The sequence below is a fragment of the Equus quagga genome, chromosome 11 (assembly GCF_021613505.1).
Source record: "Equus quagga isolate Etosha38 chromosome 11, UCLA_HA_Equagga_1.0, whole genome shotgun sequence".
In the NCBI taxonomy this organism is placed as follows: domain Eukaryota; kingdom Metazoa; phylum Chordata; class Mammalia; order Perissodactyla; family Equidae; genus Equus; species Equus quagga.
In genome coordinates, this window is record NC_060277.1 from 98,032,987 (window position 1) to 98,059,172 (window position 26,186).

Consider the following 26,186-nt stretch of genomic DNA (forward strand, 5'->3'; position numbering starts at 1 on the left):
CTGGGACATGAAATAAATGACTACATCCCTCACCCACCAGTGGTGCTGGTGACCTTGGCAGAAGAAAAGCTTAAATCAGGTCAGTCTAGGGGAAGGGCTGGCTCATCCCAGGGCCTTCCTTAAAATTGGATAAACTTCCCAGCTCCTGCTTAAACTCCTGTTAGTGGTTCTGAATTTGAGAAGAAGGGAGGGAGAAAGAGGAAGCTACGGGGGAAGGGGGCACTTATGGTCCCTGGCCTGGCCTACGGAAAATCCAGGGCTTATTTAGGGGACCCTCCCTCCTTGGTGCCTTGGTAGTGCAGGGAAGGGCAATTGGGGATCCCCACAAATTAAATGGGGAAGAGAGGAGCAATTGAACGAGAAGGGCCTCAAATTCAGGTTAGAGACTGTGCCCAGACCTGGGGTTCTACACGCTGCAATACTCTGTCATCCTTCTGGTCGGCCCTGGATGAGAGGGACCTGGGGGTGGGGGGGAGGCAGGCCAAGACAACAGCTCCAAGGCAGTGTAGATTTTGGAGGTAGACAGAGAGGAGATCTGTTTCTGCCCTTTATTAGCCGTGTGCCCTTGCCCAAGTCACTTAACCACTCTGAGCCTCAGTTTCCCCATCTCTAAAATGAGGATATCAATACCTACCTTTCCTGGTCATTGTCAGGATGAATGAAGGAAGACCTCTGGAAGTATTGCTGTAATTGCCAGGCATCAGCGATTGTTATTCTCCAAGTCGAGAGGCCACCCTAGGTCCCTGGAGGTGACAGCGTCAAGGAGATTTTTTTCCCCCTCTGCGGTGCCTGCTCCTTTCCCAGCCTGGATGCTGGCTTTAATCCTCCGTTCCCCAACCCCTGCGCTTCCCCTCGAGACCGCCCTGGTGGTCCCCAGATTCTCGCAGCCTGCCTTTTTCCATGGGCGTCCCCATTCTAAAACCACTGGGAATGCCAGCACCGGTGCAGAGTTGGTCCAGGGTGGGACGGGGTCTCCGCTTGCCTGGATCTGCGCCCTCCGCACTGCTTTGGGGTTCTCATTTGCAGATGGTTCCCTCCGGTCCTCAGCTCGGCTCTGGGCTAAACAGAGGAGAGAAACAAGGGGTGGGGGGCCTGGAAGGGGGTTCCCACCTTCTCGGTCGGGAACCCAAGAGGCGGACGCAGCCCTTGCGCCCCAACGCTGCACCGTCAGGGGTCTTCAAGCCGCGCTAGCAGTTGTTGATAACCCCCGATTGCTAAGTCTGACCCTCCGGCCCCCAGGCCGTGGCCCCCTTCACCCAGACCCCGCCAGTCCCCCGGCTCCGAGCCAGCGGGAGCATGCGGTTCTAGGACCCGGAGGCGCCGCCGAGCGCGCCGCCGCCTCTGCCTCGCCTCCGTCGCCTCCCGCTCCTGCAGGTGAAGCGGCGCTGGCCGCCCCCTCTGCGGCAGGTGAACCGGCGCAGCAGCCCCCTCCCTGGCGCGCCATGGCCCCGGCGGACCCCGGGCCCGCACCCGGCGCCCGCCCCCTCCCTCCAGCCCGCCCCCCTGGGGCTGGGTGCGTAGCGGCGGCGGCGGCGAACTGCGGTTTGCGCGCACCGGGAGCGACAGCAGAAGTTAGAGAATCACCGAGGGGGGAGCCCGCGCCGCAGCTTCCTGCCCCCGGCCCAGCCCTCTGGCCCCGGCGGCCTGCAGCCTGACTTCCTCCCCCCACCCCGCAGCTCGCCGCCCGTCTCCTCGGACGGGGCCACCCCGATGGGACGCCGCGCCCCGGCCCCTGGGCGCCGCTGAGCCGAGCTCCCGCGTCGACGACCCGCCGCCGCCGCCAGCCGCTGCCCGCCTGCCCCCCAGGCCGGGAGCCTCGTCCCCCGCCCCCCGGAAAGCTGGATTTCCGAGGCTGGAGGCGCCTGGCCGGCTGGGTGGGGACCACCATGGGCAACGCGGCCGGCAGCGCGGAGCAGCCTGCGAGCCCCGCCGCACTGTCTCCTAAGCAGCCCGCGGCGCCCAAGCAGCCGATGCCTGCGGCCGGAGAGCTGGAGGAGAGGTTTAACCGGGTCCTGGTGAGTGTGACCCGCTGCGCGCAGGGAGCGGGCGGGGGGCGGCGCGCGTCCCCGCCCCCGGGGGCTCAGGTACCGCTTGGAGATCCCGGCCCAGCGGCTGCCCCTCCATGGGTGGGAGTAACAGTGTCTTCTTTCAGAGTGACTTAGCACTCTCCCCCCCAAACTTTCTTCTGCAATCTCCCAGTCTCCCTCCCCAAGACACCCACTCCTGGCGCTTCTGGGTCTAAAGGTCTAAACAAAAATGTCCTGTGAGGAAGTTGGGAGTGGACCACGCCAGGGAGGTACCCGCGCCACCTCCTTCCTCACTGCCCGCAGGCCCCACCACCGGGTGTGGATCTGGAGCATCTGCCTGTGTCTTGGGGTCAAAGATGGAAGGGGTTACACTTTCACCTCCAGGGAGCGGGAGCCGGAGTTGAGGTGTTGGCTCCTGATTTGTTGGTGCCTAGGCTGCTGGGAACTGGGTTGTCAGATCATGCAGACAGGCTGTCTGTTTCTCACCCTCTGTATGTCGGGCGAGGCTGCCTGTGGGTCTTCATCTTGGACATCCCCTCCTTTCCACCGAAGCTATTAGGTTAGGAAGGGTGGGGTCAGGATGGGTTGGTGACTCTGGCTTGGGGTGGAGCAAAAGTCTGGAAGTCCCCTCTTCCCACTGTCACCTGTTCCAGGAATTGGGAGGCTTGGGGACTAGGCCACTGGGTACGGACCCATCAGCTCAGGCTGAACCTGGAGGTGGTCAGGATGTGTTGGTGGGCCGGGGCTCCAGAGCAAAGTCAGGGATCCCTAAGACCTGGTGGGAGGCTGAAGTAGGGAGGCAGAAGGGCCACTCCTTCTCACTTCCCTCTCCCTGCCTCAGCCCTGTCCCAGGCTCCCTTCTCTAACTAATTGCCTGGTGGCCTGTCTGCTGTCAGCTTCCCTGCTGGACACTGGGTGATGAGTGAATGAGGATGTGCTTTTTCCCAGAGGCACTTCCCAGGCTGAGCAGGCTGGCACTGCAGGTCTGAGGGTGGGGACCTGAGGGAGGCGCAGGCAGCAGAGCAGTGCTGGCTGGTGGCAGTGCTCAATTCCCGGTCCCCTCCACCTCCTTGACATAATTTCCCCTCCCATGGCTAGTCATTAGGCCATATTTGCCAGATCCTCTGCATGGCCCCTGCTAATAGTTCCTGGAAATCTTGTCTGCTGCCCCCTCCCAGGAGAAAGGTTTGGAGGGGTTTGGAGGAGCTATGGGGCGGGGTGGGGTCTGGCCTATCCTTGTAAAGGCACCTTTCTTGAGTAGAGGAGAAGGGACTCTGAGGGACACTTCACACTAGGCTAGGCCCAGATTACCCCATCTCTCCACTTGCTCCCCCTTCTCCAAACCCATGGTCTGGCAAAGCTGAGCTGAGCTGAGCAGATGGGGGAGGGGGGAATGAAGAGAGACAGTCTCTGGGGGCCATCTGGGGAGCCTGAGTTGGTGGTGGATCCCTGGAGCCCTGCCAGCCTGATTGAGGGGACATCGGTCTGTCTTTCCCCCTAAGTGTGTGTCTATGGATGAGGGAGAGACAGGCTCTGGAGGTGCAGTCCAGGCCCCAGTCGGTGATGTGTTAAACACACACCAATGGGGAGGAGCTGTGTGAATAATTCAGACCAGTGGAAAATCCAAAAGTCAAATGGCGAGGTTCTGATGCATGTGTAGCACTTGATTGCCCTGCTTGCGTTTTTTGGTTTGAGCGCTGATTGGCTGAGTCTGACACTAAATGCCACTGGGAGTCCCTAAGTACCAGGGCGTGGAGGGTAGAGGCCTAGAGATGGGTCTTAGAGGATGTCCTGGTGGAGAAGGCGGTAGTGGCTGGGTAGAATCTAGGGCAGCAGCACCCAGTGGGGCTCCCTGTCTCCCCCCCAGTCGCCAGGAACCCCAGTGTGTTTGACACTTCACCTTCTTCCTGGGGAGCGATCAGCCTGTTGCTTGTCCTGTGTGGGCAGAATGCACCCAACCCAAGGTCACTTAGCTAAGAACCTGGCTTCTCTCACTCCCCCCAGCAGGGGTAGGAGCCACGCCCTGGGGTGACAGCCGTGGCCCCTGTCTGAGGCTGCCCAGGGTTAAAGATTTGGCTAAACCCATAGGCCTGGCAACTAGTATTGCAGGGTGCACCTCCGTCTGAGTGTTGCCTCTGTGGCCAGAGCTGCATCCTGTCCTCAGGGAACATCTGAGAGGAGAGACCCTCCACTGCTGAGAGTGATGGGCCCACCCCCCCAGAAGCCCAGCCCTGCCCTTGGGGTCTAGTCACATGGTTCCAGGGAACCTCTTCCTTTGGCCCTTTCATCCCTGGTGTGGAGTAGGATCCCGAAACCCAAAACCACTCCTTGGCTCCTGGCTGTGGGACCCCTCTTGTGGGTGAGGGTGCCTCCACCAAGGCCCATAGCCAGAGAGGAGATGGGGCTTGCTCTCCCTTTCCCCATGGGCAGACTTTCTCCCACGCAAGGGTGAGTGGTGGGGGGCTGCTTTTCTAAGGAGGCTGTGAGAGAGAGGGGTGCCCCTGCTTAAAAGAGGCGGGAGAAAGAGCAGGTTGAGCCAGGGTTTCCGCTGCTGCCTTAGCAATAGTGGAGGAGTGATGGCTGCCCGGCGACTTGGGCCTGCTACACTGGTGGGAAAACCAGCCAGTCAGGCTCCGAGCTCTCGCCTCTCCTCCGTTATGCCCAAGGCTGGTGTCTTCCAGCCCCTTCAGGCCCTCTCCTGCCAGGGTCAGGGATTGTGATAGCAAGGCACCCTTTCTAAACCTACCAGAAGTCCATGCTTATGGCTGGGCATAGGACCCCCCCGATCGTCTATGCAGGGAGGAGCCGGTAACCCTGGGGCAAAGGGATGGAGGGAAGTGCCAGGGATGCTGTGCTTGAGGCCAAGACTGATGCTGGCGTCCAAGAGGAGGCTGAAGCACCTGGAGAGGAATTTGCTGGATGGGGCCTAGCACCCTGGGGTGCCCTTAGCATGTGCCCAGAGACATGGGCTCTTGGCTAGGCTGATGGGGACATCAGGACACCTCCAAGTAGAGTGTGGACCCTGGGAGTCCTGCTTTCAGCTGGACCCCTTTCTCTCTGGGCCTGGTGGTGAAGGGCAGATGCGGATGTCTCCCTTCTGTCGGCCTGTGACCTAGGCAGTGCCTCCTTGACCAGCTCCCTCCTCTGGGGTGGGGCAGACGAAGTTTGTAGCTGTGGGGTCGCTCAGGCCCTATGACTCTCATCTCTGGGCTGTCTCACATGGAGGATCCCAGTGGGCTTGTGGCCATGTGGTGAGATGTTGGGCTGGGCAGAGGCTGAGGGGTGACATTCCCAGCAGGCAGGGCTGGCACATGCTGACCCTGGAAACCCAGGGATGTGGTAGGCATGATTCACAGTGACATCTGGGGCCATTTGGCAAAGAGCTGGGTGAGATGGGCAGGAGCAGGTGGGGCTGCTCTTGAGGCTACCTCTTCATTTTTCCTGGGAACATGGAGCCCTGGAAAGGCAAGGCAAGGAGGCTTGGGCCTTTGAGAGGGGCAGGGGTTACTCATGGGAAGGGCAGAGTAGCTTCCCGGGCTTTGGGGTCACGAAGTTTGGGGGTTGAATTTTGTCTTTGCCACTTACTACCTGTGTGACCTTGAGCAAGTTACTTAACTGCTCTGAGCTTCCATTTTCCTCCTATGTAAAAAGAGAATGATAATGGTATACGCCAGCCTCCTAGGATTGTTGAGGGGATTAAATAGGGTGCTTCACACAATGCCTGACAGAGCCAGTGCTCAATGAACACTCTGCATTGTGAGGAAGGGCATGACGTTAGAGCTGATCTGGTCCTCCCCATCCAGGAGCCCCTCCAGGTGAGGGAGCCCAGACCCTGCCTCTCCCCTTCCCCGTCTCCATTACCAAGACCAACAAAGGTGACTGTCTTTAGTCATCACTGGCCAGGCTGCCCTCCCTGCCATCAGGCAGGTCAGCGACAGTGGGGCCTAGACTGAAGACTGGCTGGTGGCCGGAAACCGCGAGAGGGAGGGCCCACCTCTCCTGGAGGGTGGGGCGGCAGGGGTGCTAACGGTAGCTGTGCGCACATGGGGAGGCCTCCACTTCCCTCTGAAAGAGGGTGTGCTGGTGGGGGGGGGTTCCCCAGTGAGTAAGAGCTCAGTGTGGGCAACAACAGGAAGTGCAGGGTGCTGGGTGGCAGGAAATGGGGCTGACTGTTACTGGTTCCTCAGACAGTGGCCAGGGGCCAGGCTGTCTGCAGAAGACCCCCGGGGGCCAGCACCACACTTCTCACTGCCCTCAGTGCTCCTTGCTCCGAGGAAACTGAGTCTTCCTACCAGTTCGCCAACTAGGTCACTTTGGGCAAGCAACTTAATCGCTCCGTGCCTCAGTTTCCCATTTGGGAAGTGGGGATTATACTATTATCTATTCTGTGGGCTTGCTGTCGAGGCTTAAACGAGTTAACAGATGGAAAGCACTTCGAAGGGCACCCAGTACAGAGTGAGCATTTTGGGAGTCTTGATTATTATGATTGTTGTGGTGGTTTTTCCTCCTACCAAGCTAGATTATGTGGGCAGTGCCTGCTGCCCTGGCTCCCACTCTGCTTGCCCTTGTCCCTGTCTTGGGGACCCTTGAACCCTGATGGGAGAAGCTGTTAGCTTTTTGGGGTTCTAAGCATCTGATCCTAGGGCTGAGTTATCCCACAGCCCTTCTGTAAGCTTGGGATTGCTTCTCAGAACCCCAGGAAATCTATATACCAGAATTTTTTAAGTGGATAAAATTGTTTTTGGAGATGTGCTGAGAGCTCCAAAGCCAAGGTTGAGACCATAGAGAGGTGGGCAGAGGGGAGATGGATGGGGAAGTGGGGGCTGGGGCCCATCAGGCTGAGGAACCCCTGTGGGGCTGTGCTGAGACTGGGGTTGGTACCCAAGTTCAAGGGCATCCTGGGTTTCGAAGAGCCGGGCCTCATGGGAGAGGGTGGGCTGGTGGGTTGGGACGCAGTCTCAGCTCAAACTGAAAGTGAAACTGAGGGTGTGGCTGTGTCCAAAGGGAGATGGAGCCCTCCACTCTCCGGGGAGGCCTCCCCAGATGTCAGGACTGGGCGGGGGCAGGGGGCATGCGTGGCATAAGCCTGTAAGGGGCTGGTCTTGGGTGAACGAGGCTGGAGGCCCCTCTGGCACCAGAGAGTTAGGGCAGGCAGGGAGGAGAATGATCCCACACATTCTGACAGGAAGACTGGGGAATCAGTCCCTTTTCTTGGCCACACCCCAGAAGATGGATCCTAGCTCCCTCTCTCTCTGACCTGAAGCATTAAGGGCAGCAGGGAAAGGGGGCTGAAGGGTGAGTTCATGTTGGCCAAGCCTTGGAGACAGGTCTGCTTCTCTGATGTTTTCACAAACTTCCGCTCACCACACCATCCCTCACTTTGGGGTCGTTGATGGACGCCCCCTGCCCCAGTCCGTGAACTGCCTCTTCACAGTGGCGCATCACTGAAGAGTGTTATTACATCAAAGCACAGCTTCTCACTGTGAGTCCGAGAGGCAGGAGGGAAGTGTGCCCATTGCACGGAGGAGGAAGCTGAGGCTCAAGGAGGCAAAGAAGCTTTAGAGCTGGTGGGTGGGCCCAGAGCTTGGTTCTCCTGAATCCCGCTCAGGATTCTTCACACCACAGTTGCCCCATCCCCCACCCCCGCCTCACAGGAGGTGGGTGTTCCCCCCAACATCTGGACTTCCTGTCCTTTTCTGTCCCATTTGAGCCAACCTTTTACTTGTCTCCCAGCCCCCAACCCATGGTGCTACCTCTGTGCTGAGGGCCCTGGGTCTGGGGTCTTTGCTGTTTTCCAGGATGGCCTCACCCCACCCTGAGCGAGTGGCATCCACTGGCCCCTCTCCCGCTCCCTAGGGTGCCTGACTCCTTGGTGGGCACAGCAGAGGAACAGCTGCTAATTAGCGCTCCGTGCTGTCAGAGCTATTTCTGATTTCCGAGCCTAAATTTAGCCCGTCTGGCAGGCTGGCATGTAGGCCCCGGGGGCCTGAGGAGGCCCAGGTGGGGAAGGGGCAAAGGGGCACCCTGCCCTCCACCACTGTCGGGACAGGTGTGCCGGCCAGCGGAGGCCTCCCCTCCCCAGTAATAACCATGGGCTGTGACGGGGCGTGGACCAGGGCGCGGTTCAGAGTCAGCTTTGGCTCAAAGCCAGCCTGGCTCCCCTCTTACTGGCTTCGTAACCTTGGCCAGGTCACCAAACTAACCCGTGCTTGCACCTGTAAGATGGGGATCATGACAGTGCCAGTCACGGTGGCGAGGGCGGAGGGTTCAGATCAGTGCCCGACGCAGTAAGCCTTCAGGCAAGGCTGGCTCCCACAGTTGCTAGGGTCATCATTAGGATTAGTCGCTGCCTCTAGAAGTGCCACTGGGGCCATTCCAGGAAGCAAACAGGTCTCTGGGGTGGGTGAGGCCCAGAAGGACCCATGTCAGGAAGCGGCTGTCCCCTGGAAGGCTAGATGCTGGGGCTCAGCCATCCCCCTCACTCCTCTGCACCCTTTTTCACCCAGTACCACCTCCCTCCTCTGTGCTGACCCCCCTCCAGTTTCCCTGGCACCGCCTGTCCTCTCTCCAGGCTTCCTCCTTCCCCCTCAGCCTTGCCCCCTCACCACCTCGGCCCTGCCCCACTCTGGGTTTCTGTGGGGTGGGGGGGAGATCAGGAAGGACCAGGGAGAAAGAGAGAGAGAGGCAGACAGACAGACAGAGAATGGCCCTAGGGCGGCCTCTCTGGCCAAGTAGGGCCCTCCCCTGAGCTCCAAAGCCCCTTGTCAGTCCCTCCCAGGTGGCAGGAGCCGTTCTGGCTCTTGGTGGGTTGGGGGAGGGAGTAGATGACACAGCAGCGGTTTCCTCAATCTGGGCTCACTTTCGCAATGGGGGAGAGGAATGACGTATCCCCATCCCCAGCTGGCCTGGGGGGGCCTGGTGGATGGGTAGTTTCACCTCTCAAGTGGGGCCCCGGCTAGAAACCTTGGACAACGGGGGCAGAGAGCACCCAGCTTCCTGTTGTCTGGGGCTGACCTAAGGCAGTGATTTTTGGGGCAAGGTCTGGCCAGAGCCCCAGAACTAGGCCCAGCGACCCAGAGAGGAAGCTGGCTGAGGAGCCTCTGGTAGGTGTGGCCCTGTCTCTGCTCAAGCTGTGGCCTCCTCTCAGGGCCACGTGACTGTGAGATGTGCAGTCAGAGCCCCCAGAGCTAGTGGCAGCAGCCTCCTCGACTCCAGGCTGAGGCTCCCTGGCCTCTCTCCCATCTCCAGGGATACTTGGAGCTCTCTGAGCACAAGTCTTTCGGGGCCTGATGCATAGTAGACCCTCAATAAACCCGGGGTTTACTGAATTGGGATGAACTGGCATCATCTTCTGTGTCTGTTAGGGAGACACACCAAGTCCTGGGGGTCCATGGAGCCCCTAATGCTGGCAACACCTGTGATTCCACAGCCCAGGCAGGACCCCAAACCTGCCCCGGGGGGGAGATGCCTGACAGGCACAGTGCACCCTTGTTGTCTGTGGCCAGGGGAGGAGGACCCAGACAGAACAGGGCTGACCTTACTTAGCTCCTGAGGGGAGTCCCAGCCTGGGCCACCAGCACCACAGACCCAGTGCGCTGGCTGCTCTCCCCAGTTTCTGTGACGGGGTGACCCTCCTTGGGAATACCCCTGGCCCCTGCAGCCATGATGCAATTGCTTGGAACTCCCTGCCGGTCTGACCTCAGCTCCCTCAGGCTATCCACATCTCCTTCCTTCCAGAAGTGATGCGGTAGGAGGGGGCTGGAGAGGGCTGGGGAAGGAGGGTGCTGTCTGCTGACCTTGCGAGAGGTTTTCTGGTGTTTGCGAGTCAGTGGTGCCCTGGGCCGGGACTGCACACAGCCCCAGTGGTGTCTGGTGGCACATGGGAATGGGGCACAGTCCATGCCTGGCCACGCTTGGGCCTGGATGGAGATGGGTCCCCTGTTAGCTTCCCACCCAAATGGGAGAAGAGATGATGCTCCCTTATCACACCTGGGGAAACGAGTTCAGAGGTGGCTGAGGTCCCACACTCCTGCCTCCATGACAGGTGTGCCACTGAGGTGGTGTGGGGGTGAGAGGGCCCAGATGCTAGAGTCAGGCTGACTTGGATTGAAATCCCTGTCACTGTCTAGCTGTTGGGCCCAGGGAAAGGTGCTCCCCCTCTGGGCCTCGGTTTTCTCATTGGCTGACACTACTTATCTCCTGGGGTGAGAGGGTGACGAGGGTTCATGTGTATGGCAGACCTACTGGGGAGCTGGCTCCTAGTAGATTCCCTGAAAATGCCCAGGCTCCCCTCCTCCTCATGTTGGGGCCCCAGGCTCAAGGTCTTTACCTTGTCCTCCTCCCCAGAACTGCATGAACTTGCCCCCGGATAAGGTCCAGCTGCTGAGCCAGTATGACAACGAGAAGAAGTGGGAGCTCATCTGTGACCAGGTGGGTACCAGACCCCTTCCATCATCAGGGTGTCCTGCCCTGGCCAGGCTGGGGCTGGCAGAAGAGGGGGCACTACCACGCTGCCCATAAGGCCAAGGCCGTGCCCAGAGGCCAGTGTAGCATCTGGGGAGGGGGCCGGGGGTGCTTGCAGGACTCTGGAATGCCCGTCTCCTGGACGTGGGTCTCCCCAGGGACCTTATGAGTCATGAGCAAGGCTAGGTCTGCCTTCTGAAGAGCTGGCAGGGCTAGTCCAGGGCACTGGCCAGTGCAGCTGGGGCCGTGTCGCCATCCTCCTGGCTGAGCTTCCTGACGCAGCCTCTGTCGACTCTCTAGCTCTGGGCTGGGGAAGAGACGGGGCAGCCCCAGGGTTGGACATCTCCGTTTGACCCCATGGGAGGTGGGAAGGAAGGGGCGGGAATCCCTGCCCTCTTTTTATCTCAGGTCCAGAGGAGCTGCAGTCAACCCCAAAGTCAACCAGCTCCCCAAAGTCAACCAGTTCCCCCATGGCAGAGCAGGGCCTGGAAGCCCCGTCTCCTGGCGCTGGGCCGGGCGCCTGGGCTAGCTGCCTCATGGCTCACTTGGCTGCCCCTGCCTCTCCAGCTTCTAGGGCTGCTGTCCGTGGTAGCAGGAGGACCCCTCTGCCACTGCTGGGGCAGGGTGGGGCCTGGCTGCTGTGGGGATTCAGTGAGCGAGGGAGGCAGGCCTGTGGCTCTGGAGGCTGGGAGTAGGGAGTTGGGGAGCAGGGAGCCTCCCATGGGAGCCAGGGCTGGGCCTTCCACTCCGGTTAATGGGCCAGGATGGCATGAGCAGGCAGGGCAGGAGTCTACGGGGTAAGGGCAGGGCTGTGGGGAGACGGCAGGGAGCTGCCTCCAGAGGCTTTGAGGCTGTGGTAGGGGTCCCTGCCGCTTGGCCTGGCATCTCAGGTTTGGGGCTCAAAGGCCTGGGAGAAGTGCGAGGTTGAGGGGGTGGCTGGGCATATCTGAGGGGTCAAGCTGGGTAAGGATGGGAGCTTCCCGGGTAGGGGGCCTCTGATGTGGTCCTGCCTCTTTGTGTGAGTGGCCGCTGGAGCCTGGGTGGAGCTGGGGAGTGAGCAGTTGCTTTTTGGAGCACAGGAGATGAGCACATACACAGGTGCCTACCAACACAGGTGAAGGAGAGGCCAGGCTGGGGGGTGGGTCCCCTGGGGAAGGGGCCCTCTGCCTGCCAAGGAACTGGGCCCCTTCACAAGGCCCCTCCAGAGTGTTTTCCCCTGTACTCCCAGCGCTGGGCTGGGGCATGGTCCACGGAGGGCAGGGGGCTGGGAGGGTGCCACCTATTGGCCAGAGTTGCCTCCTGCCCCAGGGTGGGGCATATAGCAGGACTGACCCCTCTGTATTCCACCCCAAGGCTGAGCTAGGGCTGTGGTCTGTGGGGCCCTAGCAGGCAGGGAAGGCTACACCCGGGCCTGGGGTTTAAAGTGGCCTGGTGGGTTGTTTAGATTGATGCCTTTGGTATCTCACAGGGGTCTTAAGCAGCCTGGGGCCTCGGGCTAGAGATAGAATGGGACACTGGGACAAGGGCTGGTCATTTGCCCGGGCTGGTTCTGCTTACACCCCATTCATTCCATCTCCCCAGGAGCGATTTCAAGTCAAGAACCCCCCCGCAGCCTACATCCAGAAGCTGAGGAGCTACCTGGAAACGGGTGGGGTCAGCCGAAAGGTAGCAGCTGACTGGATGTCCAACCTGGGGGTATATGTTCCCCCTTCTTCTCTGCCCCTTTCCTCTTACACTTGCCAGCTCTGGGCAGCTGGTGTTACTGGGTGTATAAACTTTTTTGTGGGCTTGTGTGGCTACCTGTGTGAGTGTGTGTGTGTGTGTGTGTGTGTGGTTTATAGGGGGCTGAGTGCCCTGGGCATGCACTTTTACAGGTTCCTCTGCATAGCCTGTCCATGCTTACATGGGTATATGGTGTGTACTTGTATAGTGTGCATGTGTGCACCCTGTGTGCCCCTGCATGGATGTGCATGCGTGTACTACATGTGTGCTTTTGTGTCCACATATGGATATGTGTGTGTACCCACGAATCTGTGTATAGGGGCCTGTGTGTGTACCCCATGTGTATGTGTATGGACGCGTGGGTACCTTATATCTGTGTATCCTGAGTGCTTGTGTATGGATGTGCATGTGTGTGTGTCCCCAGGGGGTTCATGCTTGAATGTGTGTCTACTGTTTCTCCGTGTTTGGATGTGTGTGTGTGTGCTGTATGTCTGCGTGTGGAGGTATGAGTGTGCACCCCGTGCATCTGTGTATGGATATGTGGTATGTACCCTTCGTGTCTGTGCCTGGGTGTGTGTGTTCATTGTGTGTGTCTGTGTATGGGGGCGCGTGCGTAGCCTGAGAATGCTTATTTGGCTGTGCAGGTGTGTGGAGGTGGTGGGGGAGGCCGCGCGTGAAAGGCCAGTTGTCGGGGAGAGCGGGCAATGCTGGCTGCTGCTTCGGGGCTTTGTGGGCCTGGGGGGCGCCTGGGCTCCACCCACTAGACTCCTCTGTTCTTGGCCCCCAGTTTAAGAGGCGAGTTCAGGAGTCCACGCAGGTGCTGCGGGAGCTGGAGATCTCCCTGAGGACAAACCACATTGGGTGAGCGAGGGCTCAGATTTCCCTCTGGGAGGGGGGAGCCTAGGAGAGCTCTGCCTCCAGGCAGCCCCTGGGGCTTCCCCTTCCTACGGCCTCCCTCCCCGGCACAGGCTGTGACTGTGGGCCATTTCCGGAGTGAGTGTCAGGACAGTGTCCCTGCCTCCTCCCCTGCCCACGCTCTGCTGGCCCCTTGAGGCGTGGCTGCGCCATGGGTCCTGCCCAAGCCCGCTAGCATCCCCTAGTGTCTGTGGGTCTTCTCGGGCTGGGGCTGGTTACTGTCTTCCGGAGGAAGGGCACCGCAGGGGCCCCTGCCATGGCTGTTAGGTGCCTACTCCAAGCGGGCCCTCCTTCCTGGCTAGAACTGAGGGAGCCCTGTGCCTGCAGGTGGGTGCAGGAGTTCCTCAACGAGGAGAACCGCGGCCTGGACGTGCTCCTCGAGTACCTGGCCTTTGCCCAGTGCTCCGTCACGTAAGCCCCCTGCCCCTGGCCTCCTGCTGCTCCTCAGAGCCTTGATCCATGCTTCCCTGTACCTCACCCACAACTCTGGCCATTTCCAAGCAGCGCAGCCAGAGCCCACCCTGGAACCTGCACTTGGCCCTGAGGAATGCCCCTTCCTGACGGCCTGCCATGGACAGGGAGGCATGTGGCCTGCCGTGGCGAGCTGGGGCCTGGGTGGCTTACTCTTCTGTTCCACTGTGCCCTCTCCCCCTTCTGTGTCCAGCACAGTGCCAAGAACACAGCGTCCTCCTCCCACCTCTTGGTCACTCCTGCAGATCTGTCTCCCCTCAGTTTCCCCTGCCCCTCTCTAACATGCCCCTGCAGTGTTGGCCTACAATCCCACTCTAACCCCCGCAGGTATGACATAGAGAGCACAGACAATGGGGCCCCCGGCTCAGAGAAGAGCAAGCCGCTGGAGCAGTCGGTGGAAGATCTCAGCAAGGGTCCACCCTCAGCCTTGCCACCACAGCCCAAGAGTCGCCACCTGACCATCAAGTATGTGGGCCCCATGGCGGGCTGGCGGGGAGAATGGCAAATTCCCCCCAGACCACTGCACCCAGCCACCCCCCACCTGGGCCCTTGGGGGTGGTGGAAGGGCAGCCTGGCATTGGGGATCAGAGTGAGGGCCTCATACAGGGCCTGGGAGATGCGCGTGTTGAGACGCCTTCAGGGTGGGTTCCTAGAGGCTGGAATCTGGGTGGGTCTGAGATAAAGAGGGGGTTTCTGGGTCGGTGGAACCCCTCTTGTACCCATCTAACCCCCTGTTTTCTCCCATGCGGCCTCCAGGTGCCCCCCTTCTCCCCGGTACGTAGCCACCTGGGGGCAGGTGCATGCCTGGTTGGCTCCTGGGGTGGTGGTGGGGTTGGGTGAGGCGTTCAGCTGACATCCGTGGGTTCAGTTGCTGTGGATAGGTCACCCCACTCTAACTTAGGGCATCCGGGGGCAGGGCGGGCAGAGGGAAGAAGGCGACCCTGGAGCCTCATGTGGACCCCCAGCTTCCTCCCTTCCCACTCTGGGTCTAGGGGACCAACTTCATATTAAGCCCCAAACTCTCACAATATGCTTCTTTGTTCGTTCACTCATTCATTCAACAAACATTTTTCAGCATTTACTATGTATCAGGTGTGGTGGCAGGTGCTCAGGAGACAGATTACCCTGCCCTTGGGAACCAATGGTCTAGCAAGGGACAATGTGTGACAGGCTGTCATGGAGGTGTGAGTGGGAACTCTGAGAAGGGACGTGGCCACTGCTTGGGGCATCGGAAGGCTTCCCAGAAGAGATGGAACTATGTCTTGTAGATGGATATGGCTTTACTGGCAGTGATGGGGAAGGGGAAGGGCATTCCAGGCAGAAGGAACAGCATGAGCAAAGACTCAGACGCATATTTGAGCAACGACAGGAGAAAGGAGATGTGGCAGGCAGAGGAAGGGGGTGGGGCCTCTCAGTGTTGTTGGAAATGTGACAGAATTGTCAAGAAGACCTGATGCGGAAGTCATGATTGGCAGATCTGCAACAATGGAAAAAATCATGTATATTTGAACAAAAATGTATCAAGCTCACTCATAAAGCACTCACTCTGTGCCAGGTACATTCTAAGCTCATTTCATAGTGCCAACAACCCTATTAGGAAGGTACTATTATTACCATTCCTGTTTTACAAATGAGGAAACTGAGGCACAGAGAGGTTAAGTAACTTGCCTAGTAAGTGGTCAGCTGGGATTTGAACCAAGGCCGTCTGAATTCAGTCACCTCTCATAATGGAGGATAAGCCCATGTGGCCATGAGCGCCACCTTGTGGAGACAATCTTCCATGGCGGTTTCCAAGCTTTGGCTTTTTTCCTTTTGTAGGCTCTCCATGCACTCAACACAGCACCCCTTTTTAATGCCAACTCGCTGTTAAGGGTCTTTGCTTTCCTGACCTCCCCTCTCACCTCCTCCCTGCCATGCCAGACCGCAGGCCTAGGGACTGAGGAAGGCTTCCTGCCCTCATCTGGCCTCTGTGACTAGGTAGATGGGAAGCAGTGGCCTAACGTTTCAGGTGTGTCCCCTCTCACTCCAGAGGCCATCTGAGTGGTGGGGGCAGGGGGAAGCTGAGTTTGGGAGTCTGACCCCTGCTGCCTCCTCCTGCTCTGGCCCAGGCTGACCCCGGCCCACAGCAGGAAGGCCCTGCGGAATTCTCGCATCGTCAGCCAGAAGGACGACGTCCACGTCTGCATCATGTGCTTGCGTGCCATCATGAACTACCAGGTTGGCTGGTGGGCATGGGGGGTGGGGGACCCGGGGAGCTGTGCCTGATCTCAGTGGGGGCTGCCTAAGCTGGTAGGGTTCTAGGACCTACTGTCTCCCCATCCTGCCCCCCACTGGGGAACCCTGAGGATCTGGGCTGTTGGCTCAGGGTCTTGAGGCTGACCAGTCTTGAGGGGAAGCCCAGATTTCTGCCCCCTCCTGGTCAGGTCCCCTAGAGTCCCCCAGACATGGCTGGGGGCATGGATGTGCCTCACGTGGGAACTTAGGCACACTGACCGAGAAAGGCGGGACGCCTGGCCCACGGGGAGAGCAGCTCCGGGTTCGTTCGTTTGCGGGAGGGACTGGTGAAGCTGGTCCTCCCTCACTTAGCTAGCCTTTGAGGATTCGCTGTGTCTGAGGCGCTGAGTCCTGACACTGGCTTTTGAACAAAGGCATTTAAAATGAGGAGCCAGGCTTGGCTGCTGCGGAAGAGGTTGTGGTTGGATACAAAGACCTTCCTAAGCTTGAGGGCGGTTAGAGAGCAGAGCGGCATGATGCTGACAATGCCGGAGGTGCGGGGCGGGAGGGCGCTGGTATTCCCGGGGGGCTGCTTGGAGGAGCTGACCTCTCCTCTCTCCCTAGTCTGGCTTCAGCCTCGTCATGAACCACCCAGCCTGCGTCAATGAGATCGCTCTGAGCCTCAACAACAAGAACCCCAGGTGAGATCCAGGCCCCTAACCTTTCTCCACATCCAGATTCTCCTCCTACTTAACCCACTGCCTGCTCCGTACCCCAGTTCTCAGGACCACTGCCCAGCTCATTCCACCCCCACAGGCTCCCCTGTCTCCCCCAGCCAGGCCCACACCCACCTTTGCTGTGGGGCAGGCCTGTTCTCAGGGGATAACTCCCCCTTTCCCCCCTCAACGCCAGAACGAAGGCTCTGGTGCTGGAGCTGCTGGCAGCTGTGTGCCTGGTGCGGGGAGGACATGAAATCATCCTTGCAGCCTTTGACAACTTCAAGGAGGTACTGGAGTGCCCCACCCAAACATGTACTTGCCAGCTAGTGTTGCTTGGAACTCTGGCTGGCAGTTGTGACCTCTTGCTGGGGGCAGCTGGGGACATTGGGTGGGGACAATCTGGAATGGGGAAACTCTGAAGGGGAGATGCAGGATCATGCAGTGGCATTGCCGGGGCAACAGGACGACTATGGGGATCTGGTGACCCTGTGTCCCTGAGCCTTGCCAGATCCAAACTGGACTTGATCCATGCATCTTAGAGTTGCTGACTCTGGTTAGCAAGCTCGTGAGAAGTAAATGCTTGAGAATATGACACATAAGGCAGGATATGGTCATTCATTCCTTTAATGACTATTCACTGAATGCCTACTATGTGTCAGGCAGAGTGGGCACTGGGATACATCAGTGAGCAAAAGAAACAAAGAAGGCAGGGAAGACAGATGATAAACATGTAATAAACAAGCAAACTACATGGTATGTGAGAAAATGAAAAATGCTATGGGGAAAAACTCAAGGCTGCTACAGGAGGGGGGATTGGTGGCAGGTGGTCAGGGAAGCCTCATGGAGAAGGTGAGATCTGAGGAAGTGAGGGACCGGGTATGGGGGCGATCTCAAGTAGGAGCACACAAGGCAGCTGGAACAGCAGGTGCAAAGGCCCTGAGGTGGGATGTGCCAGGATGCCAGTGTGGCCAGAGTGGAGTAAGCGAGAGGGAGGGCTGTGAGAGATGGAGTGGAGATTTTGAGCAGAAGAGCGACATGGTCTGACTTAGACTTAACTTGAGAGGAGCCTGTAGAGGCACAAGGCGGGCAGCTGGAAGGTGGCTTAGGAAGTGTGTCATGCCCTCCGTGCTCTCGGTGACAGCCATTCCCCTCACCCAGGCGTGTGGGGAGCAGCACCGCTTTGAAAAGCTGATGGAATATTTCCGGAACGAGGATAGCAATATCGACTTCATGGTAAGCTCAGGAGCCCAGCCTGGGCTGGGCCACTCTTGGGTGCAAGGAGCAGCTCGAGGCCCGGGTATCTAGGCTCTGGGCTCTGCCCTGCAAAGTATGAGGACTGAATAGTCAGTGGGGGAGGGGTGGGTAGTAGAGAGGGGAGGCGGGAGGAAGGGGACATGGGGGAGAAATATGGATAGGGACAAAGCTGGGTTAGTGGAGTGAGAAATGTGGAGAGGGAGGGAGACTTGGGGGTAAACGGGGGGTGGAAGGCACTGAGCACCCCCCACGCAGAGGATCACAGAGCTGTTCATGTCTCCTGCCCCCAGGTGGCCTGCATGCAGTTCATCAACATCGTGGTACACTCAGTGGAGAACATGAACTTCCGTGTCTTCCTGCAATATGAGTTCACCCACCTGGGCCTGGACCTGTACTTGGAGGTGAGCCCTGCACTCTCCCCGGACTTAACCACTCGCCCACTTCAGAGTATGGCTCAGGGGTTAGTAAGGGTGGGGGGGTCAGACAGACCTGGGTTCACATCCTGGCTCTGTCGCTTCCTAGTCCACATGCCCTTGGATAGATCTCGTCTCTCTGAGTCTGAGTTTTCCCATCTGTAAAACAGGAGAATCACAGAAATCATAATGACTCTCAATGTGTGGAATGGTGCCTGCTGCATAGCGGGCAGCCCAGTGCCAGGAGCTGTTGTTGCTGGAACAGCCGCAAGGTGGCGCTGGCTCTGGCTCTGGAAGCATCAGCCTCAGACGGTGCTCTGACCTGAGCACAAAATGGGGAGCGCAGAGATACTGGGCCAAAGGGGGACCCCGCTCATGCTGGACGGGCCCAGTCATGGAGGAGTTCCTTGCCCTGGGGAAGGTGGGCAGAGGGGCTTGGTGCTTCCTGGTCCAGCCTGAGCTGAGAAGTTGCATCTTTCTTCCCTGATTCCTTTGGGAGGCTTCCTGGAGGAGCAGGGCCTTTGTGATTGGATTTTTGAAAGCCAAGATTAACAAAAGGTGAAAAGCAGGCTAGGGTGATATATCCATGCAATGGAATATTATTCAGCCATAAAAAGGAATGAAGTACTGATCCATGCTACCACATGGATGAGTCTTAAAACATTACGCTAAATGAAAGAAGCCAGGCACAAAAGGCCAACTATTGTGTGATTCCTTTATCTGAAATGTCCAGAACAGGTAAATCCATAGAGACAGCAAGTAGGTGGGTGGGTTGGTAGGGGCTGGGGGAGGAGAGAATGGGGAATGACTGCTAACCACTACAGGGTTTCTTTTTGGGGTGATGAAAATGTTCTGGAATTAGTGGTGATGGTTGTACAACCTTGTGAATATGCTAAAAACTACTGAATATACACTTTAAAATAGTGAATTTTATGGTATGTGAATTATTTCTCAATAAAGGATAAAGAAAAAAAAAGCAGGCTAGGGTTCAGGCCCCTTCCTGGGCTCTGGTGGTGATGGGGGATGGTTTGGAAAGACCTCTCACACCTGGCCTCACCCTGCTCCTTCCATCTGGGGGACAGAAACTTCGACACACGGAGAGTGACAAGCTGCAGGTGCAGATCCAGGCATACTTGGACAATGTGTTTGATGTCGGTGCGCTGCTGGAGGACACTGAGACCAAGAATGCTGTGCTGGAGCACATGGAGGAGCTGCAGGAGCAGGTGACCCTGGTGAGAGCTGCTCTTGAACTTGGCGTCGCACGCGCATAGTAGGCCCACAAGGCCCCACACTGGGGTCAGACACTGGGGTTCTAGGTGTGAAGTGGGGGTGGCTGTTCTGCCTGGCCCATGAGTTTGGCCTGAATCCAAATCCTGTATCCTCTGGGTGTCACTCTCAATGAGGCTGGCTCCTCCTCTCCCGCTGCTCAGACCCCTGGCCCTGATTTGGGTGGAGCTGGGTGCCTGGGGCCCCTCCGAGCTCAGTTTTCTCTCCCCCTACCTCCCTCATCAGTGGTGCCTTGGTTTCCCCTCTTAAGAGAACTTTAGCGCCCTCAGCGCCTCACCTACTTGAGTTCAAGTGCCAGGCTTCCCCCCCCACCCACCACCCGCGCGGCACCCTGGGCTAAGCACATCCGGAAGCCCCCCGAGCCCACCAGGCAGGCGTGTCTGATGCCGCCCCCTCACCGGCGGTGCCAGTGCCCGGCCGCGGGTGGGAGCTTACCATGTGCGGGTGCCACAGCTGACAGAGCGGCTTCGGGACGCGGAGAACGAATCCATGGCCAAGATCGCAGAGCTGGAAAAGCAGCTAAGCCAGGCCCGAAAGGAGTTGGAGACCCTGCGGGTGAGGCTGGGGCCATAGGCCGGGCCAGGGGCGGGCCGGGCTCCCAAGAACAGATCACTTGGGGCTTCTAGGCTTGACACCTCCCTCCAGCCGGGCAAGAGGATGGGGCTTCTGTGCCAGGCCTGCTGGTGGGCACTGACCCCTCCTCCGGGGCTCACAGGACCGCTTCAGTGAGTCGACCGCCATGGGCGTCTCCAGGCGTCCGCCTGAGCCTGAGAAAGTGCCTGCCCCCGCCCCGGCGCGGCCTTCCGCCCTGGAGCTGAAGGTGGAGGAGCTGGAGGAGAAGGGGTTAATCCGTATACTGCGGGGGCCCGGGGATGCTGTCTCCATCGAGATCCTCCAGGTCGCTGTGGCAACTCCGAGCGGCAGTGATGCCCCGACTCCGGGGGTGCCCACCGGCTCTCCCAGCCCAGGTGCGCAGGAGCTTCAAGTTGGGTGGGATGGAGGCGGGAGAACCAGGGCTAGAGGGGGAGCCTGGGGACGTCTGCGGCCGGGAGAGGTAGGTTTGGGTTGTGGGCGTGGCTCAGGTAGGCGCGGGAGGGCAGGGAATGGGCCCAGTGCGCATGCGTAAAGCGGGTAGGCGGAGACGAGACCACCCAAGTCAAGACATTGACACCCCTTTCCCTTCTCCCCGGTCCTTACTGGGCTCAGATCTCCCACCTGCAGCAGAGCCGGTTCCCGGAGCAGCGCCCCCACCGCCCCCGCCCCCGTCCCCGCCCCCACTGCCCAGCCTCCCCTCCCAGCAGGAAGCCCCGCCCTTGGCGCCCCCACCGGCCCCACCTCTCCCAGGCAGCCCGGAGCCCCCGCCCCCGCCGCCTCTGCCGGGAGACTTGCCGCCCCCACCCCCGCCGCCCCCGCCGCCTCCTGGTACAGATGGTCCGGTGCCTCCGCCGCCCCCGCCTCTGGGAGGTCCCTCTGATGCCCTTGGAAGGCCCGGCCCAGAGATGGGCCCAGGTAAGTCCACCACCCAGGGCTGGGGGGAGATGGAGGGAGTAGCTTCGGCTTCAGTATCCTCCCGGACCCTCTGTCTAGGGGGTCTCTTACAGCCTCCTGCCTGCCCTGTCAGGCCTCGCTGGGCCTCAGTTCCCTCAAGCCACCCCACCCCCTAACGCCTCAGTGCTCACCATCTCTCCCCTATCCCAGGAGTGAAGGCCAAGAAACCCATCCAGACCAAGTTCAGAATGCCGCTCTTAAACTGGGTGGCCTTGAAACCCAGCCAGATTACAGGCACCGTCTTCACCGAGCTCAATGATGAGAAGGTGCTACAGGTGAGTGCGGCCCTGCCTTGCTCCCAGTGTGGGCGTCAGAGGAGAGGGGACTTGCCTGGATCATGCTGGGTACTAGTCTCCTCCACCCCATTTTATAGATGAGGACTTGGAGGCCCAGGGATGGGCATTAAGCCAAACTGGGTTAGTGCCTCTAGTAGCTGTGTATCCGGACTCCTCTGGAGGCCTTCCCTCCATCCCTGCAGAGGGGCACATCCCTCCCCCCAGTGTGGTGCCACTCTCCTTCCAGGCCCCTCTCACAGATAATCAGGGCCTCAGCCCTTCTAATTCCACTTTCAGTTTTCCAAAAGGGATGTGTTCTGTTGCCTCCAGGCCATTGCGAATGCTGTTCCCTCTGCCTGGAATGCCCTTCTCTTTCTCCTTTTTACCCCTGGCCAATTCAGCTCTTCCTTCAGCTTTAATGGCTTGGGGTCTGGGTCCCTGGGTGGGGTGCTGCTCATCTTCCTTCTCCTCAGGGCTCCCTGATGAATCCCCCATCAGGGCCGGTGGCCAAGCTGGGTTACTGGTTTGTTTCCCTGCTGGTGGCCTGGTCGAGGCTGGATAGGTGGCTCCAGCACTGAGCACAGTGCTCAGCCAGGAGTGTACCTGCCCCTGGTCCCACCCAGCCCCACCTCCTCTCCCTGCCCCCTCAGGAGCTGGACATGAGTGACTTTGAAGAGCAGTTCAAGACAAAATCCCAAGGTCCCAGCCTGGACCTCAGTGCTCTGAAGAGTAAGGCAGCGCAGAAGGCCCCCAGCCAGGCCACGCTCATCGAGGCCAACCGGGCCAAGAACCTGGCCATCACCCTGCGTAAGGGCAACATGGGGGCCGACCGCATCTGCCAGGCCATTGAGACGTGAGTGCCCCTGCTCCTAGGGGATGTGCTTGTGGGCAGCCTATCCCCTCTGTTAGGCCAGGATCCTCAGGCAGGTCCTAGTAAAAGAGCCCCAGCTGTGGGATAGAGCCAGCCAAGCTTCATACCAACACAGGTCAGGGAGGAGGGCCGGGGACCTTGTTCCCATTTTCAGCCTGAGAAAACAGGTCATTGTGTGAGTCCCTGCCCAGACCCAAACGTGCCCATTCCCTCCCTGCCTCCTTGCCCAGCACTCAGCCCAGGCATTTACAGCTGGGCATCTGCCACTGGCGCATGATGGGGACCCCAGACTTCCCAGCTCCCAGTTTTCCTTGATTCTTATCTCTTGTTCCCTGAAGCTGTTGGCAGATAGCAAATACTGAAGTTCATTTATTCAATCAAGGGGGAAGGGTAGTTTTACTCTCAAGAACTGGTGGATGTGGAGTGATACTTACCCGCCCCCCTGTCCCCCCCCAACCCCCAATGCGCGCTCAAGGTACGACCTACAGGCCCTCGGCCTGGACTTCCTGGAGCTGCTGACCCGCTTCTTGCCCACGGAGTATGAGCGCAGCCTCATCGCCCGCTTCGAGCGGGAGCAGCGGCCGATGGAAGAGCTGTCGGAGGAGGACCGCTTCATGCTGCGCTTCAGCCGCATCCCGCGCCTGCAGGAGCGGATGGCCACGCTCACCTTCCTGGGCAACTTCCCGGATACTGCCCAGCTGCTCATGCCGGTGTGGGCGGGGCAGGCAGGGCGATGTGGGCGGGGCAGAGAGGGCGTGGCGCCCGGGTTGGGATGGGGAGGAGGCAGCTAGCTCCAAGAGGGCTTCTGGGAGGGCTTCAGCCTCCTATGTATCTGCTTGTCCCCCACCCCGCCCCAATTTACCTTGTCTCCCCCATCCCACCCCTAGCAACTGAATGCCGTCATTGCAGCCTCAATGTCCATCAAATCTTCTGACAAACTCCGCCAGATCCTGGAGGTGAGAGCCCAGGGCAAGGGTCTGGGAGGACGGGCCCACCCACGACCCCTTGCCTGATCTGGGTCATGTGAGAGGGAGACACGGGCCCTGCCCTGCACACCTTGGATGCAACAAATGTGGTGTTCCCACCTCTCATATACAGGCTCAGAGGGACATACTGAGGTGGGGGTGGGGGCTATGTCTACAACAGCGCACCTCAGACCCCACCCCAGGGTCAAGCCCCCTCCAGGTACTGCAGTGTGGTTAGAGCAGAGTACGCGCACCTGCTCAGGGAGTCTCAGGGAACCAGCATCAATAGCTGTTAGAAAAGCTGAGACCTCACAGCCTAGGAGGAGATGTCAGCAGCAGAGTTTTGGCTGGGAATCGCAGAGGACAAAATTGGGTGTGCCATGGTGTTAGGTGTGCACATGTCAAATATGTACACACACGTACATGTGTCACAGACTTGAGGGGTCCACTCAGGAGTGCAGTGGGGACTGAGTGTAGGCTTGCTCTTTGCCACCTTTTCCACTTGTGCAGTTTATTCTTCAGGGGGTTGCTCAGCCTGGCCCCCTACTGAGCTCTGCCCCCTGCCTCTCCCAGATCGTCCTGGCCTTCGGCAACTACATGAACAGCAGCAAGCGTGGAGCAGCCTATGGCTTCCGGCTCCAGAGTCTGGATGCGGTACGGGGGCGAAAAGGGGTCTGCTGGCCTGGGGGATGGAGGATGCCTGGTGGCCTGTGGCTTACAAGAGGTCCCCATGCAGCTGCTGGAGATGAAGTCGACTGATCGCAAGCAGACGCTGCTGCACTACCTGGTGAAGGTCATTGCTGAGAAGTACCCACAGCTCACAGGCTTCCACAGCGACCTGCACTTCCTGGACAAGGCCGGCTCAGGTATGGAGGAGGAGGGGCTCAGCCCTGGGAACCGATATGTGTTGGGATAAAGGGGCCACAGGATGTAATTGGACAAGAATGCTGCCTCTCTGACTCCCTGCCTCTGTATTGTCCCACCCCCCAGTGTCCCTGGACAGTGTCCTAGGGGATGTGCGCTCCCTGCAGCGAGGCCTGGAGTTGACCCAACGGGAGTTTGTGCGGCAGGATGACTGCGTGGTGCTCAAGGAGTTCCTGAGGGCCAACTCACCCACCATGGATAAGCTACTGGCAGACAGCAAGACGGCTCAGGTGGGCTGTGGCTGGCGCGGCCCTGGAGGTGGGGAGGCTGGGGTGGAGTATAAGGAATTACTTAGTGGCATTGGGTAGCCATGGCCTGGAGGAGCGTGGCCACAGCAGGGACACCTTGGTGGATGGAGCAGGAATGAGGGGCCATGTGCCAGGAGGAGCAGAGATGAAGTGGCTAGTGTGTTAGGGGGTCCATGGTGATGGGGCTGACAGGCTGTGCCCACAGGAGGCCTACGAGTCTGTGGTGGAGTACTTCGGAGAGAACCCCAAGACCACGTCCCCCTCCATGTTCTTTACCCTCTTTAGCCGCTTCATCAAGGCCTACAAGGTATGTGTGTCTGGTGGGCAGGCTGGGAGCCCTGCAGAGCATTACAGCCTCTCCACCTGGGCATTGGGAGGGGCGGGATAGTGGAGGGAGGGCTCCCTCATGGAGACTGCTTCGGCCCCTCAGAAAGCTGAGCAGGAGGTGGAACAGTGGAAGAAAGAAGCAGCTGCCCAGGAGGCAGGCGCCGACACCCTGGGCAGAGGGGAGCCCCCAGCACCCAAGGTAGGCAGCTGCCCCTGAGCTTGGCACCGGGTTGCTGGGATGCTTGGGATCCTCATCCCAAAGATCGGGCCCTCCTCCACACCCTCATTTTTATGGGCAGACCCTGCCCAAGGCGGAGACAGTGCTCCAGTAGCCTGGGATGGGAATGGGCTCCCCTCTTCCAGCTGTGGGGGACCTGGCAGATGTCCTAGGGTTTGGTGTCATGGGAAGAGGGGGTCCTGGGAGCTGGAGCTGTTTACCTTCCCCCCCCCCCCCCCCACAGTCCCCACCCAAGATCCGGCGGCAACAGATGGACCTCATCTCTGAGCTGAAACGGAAACAGCAGAAGGAGCCACTTATCTATGAGAGTGACCGTGATGGGGCCATTGAAGATATCATCACAGGTGAGGGCTTGGCCAGGTCTATCCTGCCCTTGGTCTGTCTTTCTATGCTGTCTTCCAGTCCCCTCACCCCCACCCTAGGGGTCTGGCTGCCTCACTGCCTCTTGCTACCTTTTCTGTCTTTTTCTTTTTTCCTTTCTCTCCCCCCTCCTCCCTCCCAACCCTCAGTGCTCAAGACGGTGCCCTTCACGGCCCGCACCGGCAAGCGGACGTCCAGGCTCCTCTGTGAGGCCAGCCTGGGAGAGGAGATCCCCCTCTAGCCCCCCAGGTACCCCGATGGCCTGGCCTCTGATCCGACTGGCTGCCCACAGCCCTGGGGGCCCTTGGGGGGACTGAGTCCTGTGCCCTCTTCTGGGCCATGCATGGCTGGGATGTGTTTGAGGGGTGTCTGGTAAACATAAACAGGCCCCCTCCCACATGTACGCAACCTGGGTCCCTAGAAGGGTGAGGCCTGTGCCCTAGAGTGGTGCTCCCAGCGCCGGGCAGACTCCTGAAGGGTAAATTTGTCTCCTCTCGGCTGCCAGATTTGCGGAACCAGCCCTACATCCGCGCAGACACAGGCCGCCGCAGTGCTCGCCGGCGCCCCCCGGGACCTCCCCTGCAGGTCACCTCCGACATCTCGCTGTAGCCGCTATTTCCGAAGATGGACTCTGCGGGTTGGGAGGGGACTGGGGGCAGGGGCAGGCCGGGGCTCAAGGAAGGCGGTCCTCAGCTCGGCTGGGCCGGGCAGCCTCCTCCGCCGCTGTCCCCAGCCGTGGGCCCACCTCAAATGGGCCGGCGCACTCTCATCTTGCCACAGGGGGCAGCATCGCCGGCCCCTCCCCCTAGATGCTGCTTGCAGCACCCTTTTCCCCCCAATAGCCATACTTAGCCTCAGCGAGAGCCTGGCCTGTAACTTATAAAGTGCAACCTCTTGACCCCCGACCCCAAGTTCCAGGGACTCTCCATGGACCTTATTTTTATA

At 59.4% G+C, this 26,186-nt stretch overlaps 1 protein-coding gene across 5 annotated transcripts; it reads left to right on the forward strand.

Moving 5' to 3' along the window:
• Positions 1-990: 990 nt before the first annotated feature.
• FMNL1 (formin like 1) lies at positions 991-26,186 on the forward strand. Of its 5 annotated transcripts, XM_046674837.1 has the most exons (28): positions 991-2,015; positions 10,374-10,457; positions 12,072-12,185; positions 13,000-13,073; positions 13,455-13,538; positions 13,926-14,063; positions 14,355-14,372; positions 15,707-15,815; positions 16,437-16,513; positions 16,725-16,818; positions 17,690-17,764; positions 18,076-18,186; positions 19,281-19,430; positions 19,939-20,040; positions 20,201-20,453; positions 20,692-20,994; positions 21,184-21,308; positions 21,959-22,161; positions 22,655-22,889; positions 23,067-23,135; positions 23,718-23,798; positions 23,881-24,010; positions 24,135-24,298; positions 24,522-24,623; positions 24,747-24,842; positions 25,105-25,225; positions 25,391-25,490; positions 25,747-25,847. In XM_046674837.1, exons 1-27 carry the CDS (start codon positions 1,887-1,889, stop codon positions 25,480-25,482), a joined length of 3,333 nt encoding a protein of 1,110 aa, XP_046530793.1. In that variant the 5' UTR covers positions 991-1,886; the 3' UTR covers positions 25,483-25,490; positions 25,747-25,847. The 5 variants fall into 5 exon arrangements, with proteins under 5 accessions (XP_046530793.1, XP_046530795.1, XP_046530792.1 ...); XM_046674839.1 differs by lacking the exon at positions 14,355-14,372; XM_046674836.1 differs by lacking the exon at positions 25,391-25,490 and having other exon boundaries at positions 992-2,015; positions 25,747-26,186.